At 43.2% G+C, this 12,307-nt stretch overlaps 1 protein-coding gene across 1 annotated transcript in view; it reads left to right on the top strand.

Moving 5' to 3' along the window:
• Positions 1-8,004, top strand: part of GJA10 (gap junction protein alpha 10) — a 9,257-nt gene extending 1,253 nt beyond the window's left edge. The window contains exon 3 of the mRNA XM_014964444.1: positions 7,865-8,004. Within this exon, the coding sequence (XP_014819930.1) occupies positions 7,865-8,004 (140 nt within the window). The remainder of the gene's footprint in view (positions 1-7,864) is intronic.
• The last annotated feature ends 4,303 nt before the right edge of the window (positions 8,005-12,307 follow it).

Here is a 12,307-nt window from a genome sequence, read left to right as displayed (position 1 = left end):
GCGGGGGGGGGCCTGACCGAGACAGAATCACAGAATCTTCTAGGTTGGAAGGGACCTTAAAGATCATCTTGTCCAACCGTCAACCTAACTGACAAAAATAGACACCCACACAACAAACAAGGAGCATCACCATCACTAAACCATACCTCCCAGCACTACATCAACCTGTCTTTTGAACACCTCCAGGGATGGTGCCTCAACCACTTCCCTGGGCATCAGACATTCCAATGTCTGATAACCCTTTCAGTGAAAAAATTTTTCCTAATATCCAGCCTGAACCTCCCCTGGCGCAACTTGAGGCCATTTCCTCATGTCCTGTCGCCTGTGACTTGAGAAAAGAGACCGACCCCCATCTCTCTACACCCTCCTTTCAGGTAGTTGTAGAGAGCAATAAGGTCTCCCCTCAGCCTTCTCTTCTCCAGGCTGAATAACCCCAGTTCCCTCAGCCTCTCCTCATAAGACTTATTCTCCAGACCCCTCACCATCTTTGTTGCCCTTCTCTGGACCCGCTCCAGCACCTCAATGTCTTTTTTATGGTAGGGGGCCCAAAACTGGACACAATACTCAAGGTGAGGCCTCACCAGTGGCGAGTAAAGGGGGACAATCACCTCTCGGGCCCTACTCACCACACTGTTCCTGATACAGGCCAGGATGCTGTTGGCCTTCTTGGCCACCTGGGCACACTGCTGGCTCATGTTCAGCCAACAGTCGACCAACACCCCCAGGTCCTTTTCTGCCCGGCAGCTCTCCAGCCACTCTGCCCCCAGCCTGTGCCTAGACAGGCACACTAGCTCCCTGTGTGGCCCCGGGGAGGAAGGGGCAAGACAGGGGGCAGGGAGGCTTGTGCAGCACTTCTGACACAGCCCTTAACGCCTCACGTCCTCTGGATCAAGCTGAGCTCCCATGTGCTTGGTCCCCTTCTACAGTGAAGGCAGAAACATCACTAGGGAATTATTGAGGCCTGAGGATGTCACCGAATCTCAGCTTCTTTATACCCATTACATCACCACAATTCACTCCATGAGGACTGTTCCAGGGAAAACTTGTTCAGCTCCAGCCAGCTTAACACTAAGACAAAGAAGTCTCAAGTGCATTGAGTTCAATGGCCCAACTTCAGGGGTTATCTCCCAGAGGCAATCGGTTGTTGAATAATTGCTCAATGAACAAATCAAAAGACCTACATACAAACCACCAAATAATTGCAATGCCAGAGCCAACAACTACAGAGTTTCACTTTCAGTAGCTGTTCCTGTTCTTTGGCTGCACACTTCAAGCTTACAGTCAGTATTGCTAAGAGATATAGTGCTTACAACCAAGAACCAACAAGGGTTTTTAAACGTAATTTGAATTCTGATTGCCCTAAATCACAGGAGTTGTCCTGTGAGAGCAAAAAAGTTCCTTTACAAATGCTTGCAGGAGCAAGCCCTTAAATACCTGTCTAGGGGGCATGTAACACACAGATTACTTCACACAATGCTCAAAGTTATAGATTCTGCTTAATATTTTCTCACTCTTCCTAAAAAAAAAAAGTACTTTTCCTAAATACTAAATGAATGAAAACAAACAAACTAACTAAAAGCTTCAAATCTTACGTGGTAAGAAACAGAAGGCACTCTTACGCATTGCTGACCAAAAAACTGTTTGTGGAGTCCAGTTTTCATGAAGTTATAATTTCTACAATATATAGTCAGCACAAGCCACGTTCAATTTCCACTTAAATGCAATGTAACCACTTCCTACTTCGATGTTTCCAATGCATCAGCCTAGAGTCCAATCTGTCAATCTGCTGGGTTTTGACAGTGAGATGAGAAGGCTCTTTAAAAAAAGTGAAGTGCTAAAAGTTATTCAAGCAAGACAGAATTTCAGTAGCACCCTGTTGAGAACCCGCAGAAGTTGCCTGGCAGCTTTTACTGTTTAATGGCAATGATGCTATCTTCCAGGAGAGATCTTGCGGAGAAATATAGTCAGTTTGCAAAGCAATGTCATTACTCCTGAAAGTAACACGCTTCTGGCAGGCTGCCTGTGGGGATCATTATGTGAGGGGCTGGTACTACCATTTTAAAATATGATTCATGTAGGAATGCTACCTGTTGCTTCCTGCTCACAGCACGTGATATTTTAAAGTAAAGGTGCTTCTATATTTGGCATGAGGATTCCTTATCTTTTCAGACTTCAGTTCAAATCAGATCATATATATATATTTACATATATATAAATAAAAAAGAAGAAATGCCCTTCCTGTCAGCAGGATTTGTACAGACCACCCATGTTTGGCCATAATGGAAACCAACCAGGCTATTCAAAACTTCTTCATCCTGAATTGGTGGAGGTGAAGAGCCATTTATTCTTTTCATGTTCAACTGGGGCATAAAACCGTGAAAAAACACTTACGCTCCAACTGTTCAGTTTTACACCCAACCCACTCACTTTTTGTACTCTATTCAATTTCTTGGTCATTGCATTGTCCAAAGTTATCCGTTATTCAGATTGGGAAGCAAAAATGAGAGACACAAATCTTGAAAAACTGATTAGGCTAAAGGCTGCTCAAGAGACCAATCCAGTGGGAAAAAATATCTTTTCCTTCAGCCACTGCTGGTCAGACTTTAGATCTATTAGGTTCTGAGGACAACCTGGACCTTCATTATAGTGCACATGGCAAAGCACAGAAGGAAGCATGACTTAAGAGTTACTTTCCAAATAATTTCAGTCCACCCAAACACAAGAGCATCACTGACTGTATGGATGAGCTGATCTCAACTTGATGGACACCTGGGGTAACTAACTTTACCAAACTCTACATTGACAGGGGAATTCAGCAACTGCATACAGCTGAGAGCAGGCCACCTGCAAGCCTCTAAAACCTTGGCACTGAGGAGCACAGTCAGCTTGCTTTGAAGTGGTAGTGAACAATTTGTTCTCTGACAGCTGTCTCCAAGCTAATAATTTCCAAGGCTCACTTAGAGGATACATCTTAGAGAAAAATATAGGTTATCTTATCATCTAAGAGATATCATGGGTACACGCAGAGTTCTGCCCTAAATTTTGCATCTCTCATCACATTTTAGCCTTTATTTAAGGGGAGATACAGCTATGAAGCAAAGGGGCAACTTCTGCGTGGTTTTCCTTTAGGCAAATAGGCCTTTTAAATGGCTGCTTTTCACACGTAGCTCAGTGAAAAGAGCTGCACTGAATTGAGTGTAACTACAGTCAGAAATGACAACTGGGAAGTTAGAGATGTACAAAGGTGTGTAGGAATTATGCTGCTGCCAATAGGCTTCTGCACATGAATGACATTATGAGGAAAAAAAACCCCAACAACATAATTTGCACCAGTCAGGCCTTTGAATGGTGCACACCACATTTTTAAAGTCTGGTAAAATGGACATGCTGATGCAGTCAAAGGTCAGTGTGTACCTACTACAGATACAGTCTGGGGTCTCTTGAAAATAGGCAGAGGCAGGAATTACAGCCTGTAATGGGCATCTGGCCCTCAGAGCACTGCACCAATTGGTGGTGTCTCACTGCCTCATGTGTGCAAGGCTGTGTGAAGCCATCGGGACCATCGGATAACTCTATTTTTCTCTCTGGGGGGATGAAAAGAAGAGATCTGAGGACTCCAACTGAACAATTACAAAGGGATAGATCTTTACTTCCAAAGTCACCCTTTGCTAGGATCAAGCAGCCTTCCGCCTCAGTAATTTTCTACAAACCTGACTTGCAGAATATCAGAAAGCTCAGCTGAGCATGGCCACAGCCTGATGTTGCATCTTCTGAGTGTCACAGGGTCATCACAACTCAACAGCTGAACACAAACATTTCTACAAAAGCCAGAGGCTGTGTTAATTCATCGCTAGCTGCATTTGAGGTCTTTTGTCACCTGTGCCTTCTTCCTGTCTTTCTAAAGCCAAGGACCCCAGCTGCACGCTGCCTGAGCATGTCCAGCATCGGTTCTTTTTCCTATATATGATAGCTGTATAAAGTTACAATAGTTACATAAAGAATCCCAAGGTGTGCACTAAGACCTGAGTTTTAATTTGATGGGCTGGGAATATTTACACTCTTCTCACGAAGGCACCGTCGTTCAGATGACTTGGAACTACGTTATCACATTTAGGCACCCCAAGCCTAAACCTGTATTGAGAGACCGACCTTGCTAGAGTACCCAAGGATATACCAAGAAGATGGGAAAACTTGATATTATCTAGTGGTTGTGTTTCTTCATTGAGCCAGGATAAGTTCCTGGAGTCACAAAACAGAATTGGAGGTCATTAGAAGATTTATAATATTCTTAACCATATTATAGCTGAACCTCTCTCCCAGGAAACCAAAACTACTCGACCAAGATTTTCAGAAAGAACTAGGCATTTGGGCACTCAAGTTCAGATATTTGTTTTTCAAGAAGTGCTGAATTTTCTTCACCCTCATGTCTATTCCTTATTCTTTGGCCCATCCTTTCCTCCAGAGAGCCCTGTGCTTTCAGAGCCTCGTTTCTTTAAGCCTATATTTTTGGCTACAAAGTAATCAATGTATCTTTAAAAGCAAGGCCCCCCTCCTCACGGTGAAGGAGGGGGATCAAGCTGATAACGAAGCAGCTGGTAAAGCTGATACTCCCAGCTCACAGAATTGGACTGAGATAGGGCAGCTGATTTTATTAATTCACAGAAAAGAAAGTCTCTGGGGCTGAAATCCTGGCTTTGCCAAAAAGCTGGGGAAATTTTACGATTCACTGGGTCCGGTTTCCCTCACTGCATTGCTTTTTTTATTCCTCTGTGCTGTTCAATTCTTTTTCCCTACTTCTCAAGTCTCCATTCAGCTTTGAGCCTTTTTACCCAGTGGGAAAACACTTGGTAGCGAGCAGGATATGAAAGAGAGAGCTGCTATTCAGCCTGAATGCTCGCAGTCTGCTCCAGAACAAGGCTTGTTTACTCAGCCTTTCAACAGCACTCCAGGAATAAATATCCACTCATTTAACTGGCTGCTCACCCCCTCTCCCTCCTGGGGCTGGGAACAGTCTGATAAGAGGGAACGTACATTGAAATAACAAACCCAATAACTCTGTAGGAGTTGTTTAGACAGCTGAGCTCCACCAGGAAAATCTAGAGGTGGGGTAAGGGGCTGGTAAAACCCAGTGTTCCTCCAGGATGTTTGAGCACTCACATTCACACCTGCTGGTAACTACTGCTGGTTTTGTACAGTTCTTCTATGAAAACACCTCTTCTAAACAAAAAATAAACTTAAATTCCACACTAGTTGTATTTTATTCTGCCCTGGAGCACTCAGGAGAAGCTCACAGTGGTGACAAGCAGTGTCCCAATTATCCTGCAAAAGATACTTGGGTAACCAAAAGTAACCATTCACCAATTGCACAAACACAGGGAAACTTTGGGGCTCAGCAGCAGCTGACAGCTAACCAACCTCTCCGAGGATTTAAGCAGCAGCAAACAGATAAGCTCAATTTCAGAAAGTGGTACTCACCTAATTAAGTCCATCTTCATACGGTTTTAAAGCAATCAAAAACATACAGACCTCCTCAACACATAAAGCAAGGTCTCTGACACGGGTCCAGTGATTTCAGGCAAGTTACTTCAGGGATTCAGGTGTTTATTTTGGTTTAAAAGCCAGGTGTTGCCCATCTCCCCACCCTTTCCCTAGCCCTTAACAAAGCCCTACGAGTTAATTATGTTGTCAGCTAAACACCAGATTCCCACCTGTGTATGTGTTGGGTTAATTACTATGACAGCATTTCTTTTTCTCCTTTAAGGTAATTCAGCTTCATCCATTCTTTCTCGTTATCTTTCAGAGCATGCTCCTAGAGCTATCATCTATCATGAAGAAGTAATGACATTCTGAGGAGAAGAAATAAAGCAAGGGACTGAGCACAAACCACCTTCAAGAAGAGAGTTAAAATCGGATTATCTGTCGCTACGCTCCCCTCTCCCACCGCTATAATGCTAAATCCATAACACAGTTTAAGGAAGCAAACACTTGTTTTATTAACCTCCATTTTACGCCAATCCTGAGAGCACCCCACTCTGATTGCTGGTGTTAACGAGCAGCTCGCTCCACGACTCCAGGTGTTCCTTATGCAGACTGAGCTGGATGTGGTCAGTGTGTGCTCCCTTGTGTCTTTGGGAGAATATTTTTGGGATGTGCAACTTGTCGTGCGTTCTCGTAGTGTTCATATCAGAAACCAGCCTGATCCACAGACCTTCAAGGTAGCGCAAGGCCAGGGACACCTACAAGAAAGGGTTAGTTTGATTTGAAAGTAGCCTGGAAGGCTACATGGCCTCTATCTCCCCCAGGCTTCAGCAGCCAATGAATAAAAGATGGAAGAAAGAAACTGAAAGAACAGGGGATTTAACAGAGAGAAAAACCCAGCTGAAGAATATGCTGCCGCTCATCCACCCATGCTAGTTCAGTTCTCCAGCTCTGACAGAGACTGTCCATGCTCATGTAGCCTCCTTGTAGCTAATACTTTCAGCTTCAAATACGAACCTAAGTAAAACCGGGTGATTTATTTAAAGTGCAAAATATCTGTACTTTTCTGCAGTTTGCTGTTCAAGAAGATCTGCAAGATGTCACCTCAGGGTCATGAAAATCCTTCACCGTCTCATTAGTTCATACAGAGGAACTGAAGGACAAGCAGAGCCAAAAAAAAGAGCTTATTTTCAGTTTGGGAGGACAGACTTGCTCTGGAGGGCTGCGTTTCTGGGTTCTCTGCAGCCCAAGGAAGCAGTCCTTCCACTTGTGTCTCTGCAAAGTAAAGCACCTTGCTCTGACTGTCCCTGGGCCTGTTTCTGGCCATGTGTTTTGAGCTGCTTTTATTTGTCAAGCTTATCACAGCTCACACTTGCCGTCACCTCAACGGTGAGCGATGCTCGGACCAGGCTCATTCGCTACACCAGTTTCCTCAAGCATAAAAATCCTCTACCACTTGACAACTCTAAAGCAAGGCTAACAGAAAGCAGGGAAAAAGAAAAAAAAAGTCAAGCTTAAGAAGGATTACCAGAGATCACAGTGGTTTTGCTCCAGTGCACCTGATTTGCATTCATATTCTGCCTCGCTACAAACTCGCTGACAGTTTGCCTGTGCATTTGTTTAGTATTTTAAAGCAAAAAGAAAAAAAAAAAAAAGGAAATATTTAAGATGGTGGCCATTAAGTGCCAGCAACAACCCATCAGGGATGCAGAAACAGCTTTGCTGAAGTACATTCTCTACTGCCAGGGTATGTGTAAGAAGTGGTGGATGCTACATCTGACAGATTTGAGGGGGTGGGAAGCTTTCTTCATGTGTGCTCAACGGGAAGACTCATAAACCCGGGAAGCTCTGGAAAGCAACATTTTCTGTTTTTCTTCCATGAGAATTTTAAGATTGAAAAATCACAGGCAACTGTCACTGCTGCAGATGGAGGAGGATGCAGTTTGTATTCCAAAGGACGGTAGCCCAGGCACATGTTCTAGTGTCTCCTGTCTGGTGATAAAAATCCCCAGGACCTCCCTCTAGCAGCTTGTCCTCCTCCCTGATCCCCATAGCAGCATCCCAGCAAGCGTGTGGACCAGGGTCATTCCACTTCCCCCTTCCCAGGTCTCCTCCTGCCAAGCTGTTGAGCATCCAGCCCAAATGAGTGGTGGCCACCACCTGCTTGGGAATCCCAGAGACCAAATGCCCCCTGCTAGACCCCACACCCCGCTGGTGGGAAGAGCATCCAAGGTTGTTACCATTTCTTCTTCCCTTTCTGGATCTTCTGCAGTTTAAGTGATGCTAATGGTCCACAGCCCAAGTTCCTGCTTCAGAAAGGAACAATACCCTATTTGGGTTACACACAGAGATTTTCAGCTATTTTCCCTTTTCTTTCTTTCTACAGAAACCTCTTTCGATTTCTCTCAGGTTTTCTGTAAAGGGGAAACAACCCCCCAACCTCTCCCCTTGCCTCCCAACACGTACACTCACACTTTAGAAGACCAAAACAAAGGCTTAGCAGAATCGCCTGAAGTCAAGCACTAGGGGAACGGGTATAGATACAGCTTATTTGATCTTCCAAAACAACTTATTTCATCTTTGCAACGAAAATACCCTCGGCCGTTCCTGCAGCAGATCAAAGATAACTGGACCCCTGGATCAAAGACAGGGAGTGAAATTAGCAACGGGACCACATGACTGGAGGTCTCTTCATTGGTTCACAGATTCACTGGCCAGTATCAACCACATCCAACCTCCCCTCCCGAATCTCAATGACAACCCGCGTGTTAACCGGGCACTGCAACACCCATTTCAGAGTCAAGATCGAGTCGATGTACAATACATAATGATATGTCTTTATTTCATCAACAGAAATGGTGTCTAGACAAAATTCAGTTAACACTAGCAATTCAAATGAATGAAAAGGGTCGGGTGTTTTTTTTTTTTTTCATTTTTGTTTTTTGCACAATACTGTATTTACAATGAGTAAATGACGTTTTAAATTCATTAGTTCATAGCAATGCTTTCTTCCAAAAAGGTAAAAATTCTTAGTAACAGAGAGTAAGCATCAACAGCCACCTCATTTATTTATACAATAAAAATCACAAGAAACCACAGTCACCTAGAAAAAAAATAAAGACAAGCTTAAGAACTAGTACAATAAAATGATGCATTGAATTAAGTTACATTAATCGCATAGAATTTGTGTAAAAAGTATGTAGAAAAAACACCTGATGTAACCTGTTACAGTCATTGACCAGTTATGAGAGGTACAGAGGGTTATACAGGTAGATATGTGTGAAAACTGTCCATACTGTTTGACCTGGGGAGGAAGAGAAGAGGGGTTGCACCCCCTTGCATACACTGATAAAAACCCTGTTTTGAATATGGCCTCTGAAGTTTGTAAGGCATATATAAGAGGTGCACTTGTAACCAACTGGTTCTGGAACAAACTCTTGGGGCATCCCCACCCTTGAAATCAAAGGTGATGCTCGGAACTGCGAGTAAACAACCACCCATGGAATATCACCAAAGTGTTTAGTAGCATATTCCTGCCGCTCGGAGGGATCCAGATAGCTCCAGGCAGAGCACACGCAGGAGTGAGAACGGGGCTCAAACCACGGCCAAAATCCCGGGCAGAGGGTCCCACCACAACCCCCAGCCCGGAGGGTGGTGGGATCCTCCGGTCGCAGGGACGAGCCCGGCCAGCGACCGCCGTCCCCGCTGGGCTCCCTCCGGAACGGAAGGGTCGTTCGGGTTCGTAGCCTGGGACCGTCTCTGCTTCTAAGCAATCAATGAAATCAAACACTGCCAGTTGCCATTTCTATTTTAGGATGCTAGTTTCTTTCTGCATGCCCTTAATTAGCCAAAAGGGACAACAGTGGCACCGCACGAACCGTGCAGTGACTTTTTCACCTACGGAAACGGGCTCTGCCCACAGCCACTAAAATCTGTACAAGAACAGGAGTCATCTCACCGGCTTTTTAGCAGTCGTTTGGTTGGGTAATGACCTTATAAAAAGGTATTTTCAGCATTCCTTCCTGCCAAAAAGCAAATTTATTTGCAAAAATGGCGACGTTATCCGTGTAATACCTTAAAATGCATACCAATATTTGACTTTGATATAAATAATACCTATCTTGGTGGAGTGTAGGAAAATACTGTACACTTAAGTCTTTGCAAGTAATGCCATTCAAATTTTGAGAGTAAAGGGAATAATTATTCTACAGACCACCACCACCACCAGATCTTTTAAATATACACACCGTATTTGAACATATGCATATACACATATATTGTATTCTACAGCATCAGTTCTGATGCTTGAGTCATGAAATACTCCAAGGAGTATTATAAATATACATATATGTATTATAAACAGGAAAATACACAAACACACACTCGGACTAGAATTATAGATGTATGTATACATACATACATGTATTATATATACGGGTATAAAATTAACTTGGACTGTGTTGGCAGAGACAAAACTGAAACGAAGTCAAAATCTGTTGAGAAAATTTCTAGCAGGAAAAGAGAGCAGAAGTTCTTTATGTTAATGGTTTGAGTTGCACCTCACTTCCGATAAAAATAAACCGCTCCACATTTAGCAGATCCCTTTCCTTATGCAAGGCCATCAGCTCCACTGCTCCTACTGAGCTCAACCTTCTCTAGGCAACCCTAAAATAGAGACTTTTAAAACGCTGCGACCAACCACAGGCTACAACATTCACCCGGAGGCATCTCCCAACGCATCTCAGATCAGGGGAAAAAAAAAATAAAAGAAAGAAAAAAGATGAAAGCGGCGCTCCCCGTTGCGATGGTAGAGGAGGTGAAGAGGAGCAAAAAAACCACCACGAGCTTGTGGAAACCTGGCACAACTCGCTACGGGTCCTCTGTTCTGCAAACCCACCCCTCTCCTCCTCTCAGCCACCACGGCAGGGAATTACAAGTGAGGACATGGTGCCCGGTCTAGAACTGCAACGCTTCACCCAGCTTCCTCCTACCGGATCCCATTTCATTTCGTTACAGGATTATAGTGATTCCAGCATGCAGATTTCATTTATTTATTTATTTATTTATTTACTAGGCAATCATAATGTTACATATTAAAAAAAATCTAACTCTATACCTAGGCATTTTAACTTCTATTTAAGCGCTCTTTAGAATGCAGACTTGATGAAGTGTTGGGACTCCAGATTAACGACCACATTAAGAATTTCTCTGGCAGCAGTTAATCCATTTTAGCAAAGTTACGTATCTAGTTCCCACTCTCCTTTTTAAAGAGAAGTAGCAGTTAGCATACTAATCACTGTGGCTTGCCTTTGCAGCACATTTTACTTCCTTGGGAAAAAAAAAAAAAAAATAATACAAGGATTAGATCCAAAAATATAGTGCATCTTAAAAGCAGCATATACCCTTAGAAAGACATTTAATAAATTACTTGTACAATATATAAAATAATAGTTTTATACTGCAGCATCAAACTCTGACGCCTGAGTCATCACATGTTAGGAAGTCTGTGATATAAATACTGGGATCTCCTGATAACACAGCCAACATTTTTGCTTTTGTTTTGTTTTCTCTCTCTTTTTTTATTATTTTTTTCCTTTTTTTTTTTTTCAAACTACCTTTTTTGTTCCAGAATCAGCTTGCAATGAGCTTTAATTGTGTTCAAGGCACCCCCAGAGAACGCAGAGAAACAAACACACTCTATAGTGTAGTACTCACCTGACAAAAGCATAACAAGCCAAAATGAAATGAGGTTTCCTGGCGATACAAGTAGAGCAATGACAAAAGGAAAAGGGAGGACTAGGAACAGACTGGACAGAGCTTTGAGGACCCACACGCCCAGGAGAGTGGGGCAGTGCCCAGCGAGGAGATGGGGGTCTCCCCACACCACCCCCAAGCAGCGACCGACAGGACCGATGCTGCACGTATCATCTTTGACAGAAGCAAAGAGATTTCACCGAATTTTTTTTTTTAGAGTTGGAAGGGACCATAGAGATCATCTAGTCCAACTCATCTAGTCCAACATCTAGTCCAATTCTTACTTAAGTTCATGGTGACCACAGACCAAAAAATTCATAAATACTGTAGTTGGTTGGTTGTTTTTTTGTTGGTTTTTTTTTTTTTCAATTTCCAATGGTATTCTTGTGGCCAGTTGTTTTGACCTCAGGAGACAAGACCGGTTGGGTATGTCAACTGGTGTCCAGCTCTGAACCTAATTCTCCCAATGTCTTCCTTTAACGTTAGCCCAGTCACCGCTTTGAGAGCCGCGCGGTTCGGAACAGCAAAATAAAAACAACCTCACAACAAAATAGAAACAAAAAACAACCACCACCACCAAAAAAAAAAAAAAAAACCAAACCCCACTGAAAAACCATGATACATGTAAATATAGGAAGCAATGACACAAAATCAGCCACTTCTAATGGGAAAGAATGAAATCAAACATCCAGAAGAGCTCACGTGGGGAGGGAAAGTGAGAGAGACGAGAGAAAGGTTGAGGAAGAGACACTTATTTGAGCAGTGGTTTTAAATATCAGTTCCCAAGGTAGAGGAAATCGAGAGACCCAGCACCAGTATGAAGCCAGGTCAAACCTAAGAGCTGCAGCGCAATGGGTTGTGTGGGTGGGTTTTTTTTTAAACCGTTGGAATGAGGTCAAGAGTACCAGTTGCACATGAGTTGTTAGTAGAGTAACTCTTCATGTCAGGAAGCAAGTTAAAACTTGGTTTTATACTCATAAAACATTCTATCTATTCATATATATAGGAGGTCACTTAAAAATAAAAAAGGCAACAGAAAAACATCTTTAAAATACTGTGTCAGTTGACCCTTCCC

The sequence above is a fragment of the Calidris pugnax genome, unplaced genomic scaffold (genome assembly GCF_001431845.1).
Source record: "Calidris pugnax isolate Ruff unplaced genomic scaffold, ASM143184v1 scaffold219, whole genome shotgun sequence".
NCBI lineage: Eukaryota > Metazoa > Chordata > Aves > Charadriiformes > Scolopacidae > Calidris > Calidris pugnax.
Note: the sequence above shows the minus strand (reverse complement) of the source record. Positions and strands in the feature narration are given on the sequence as shown.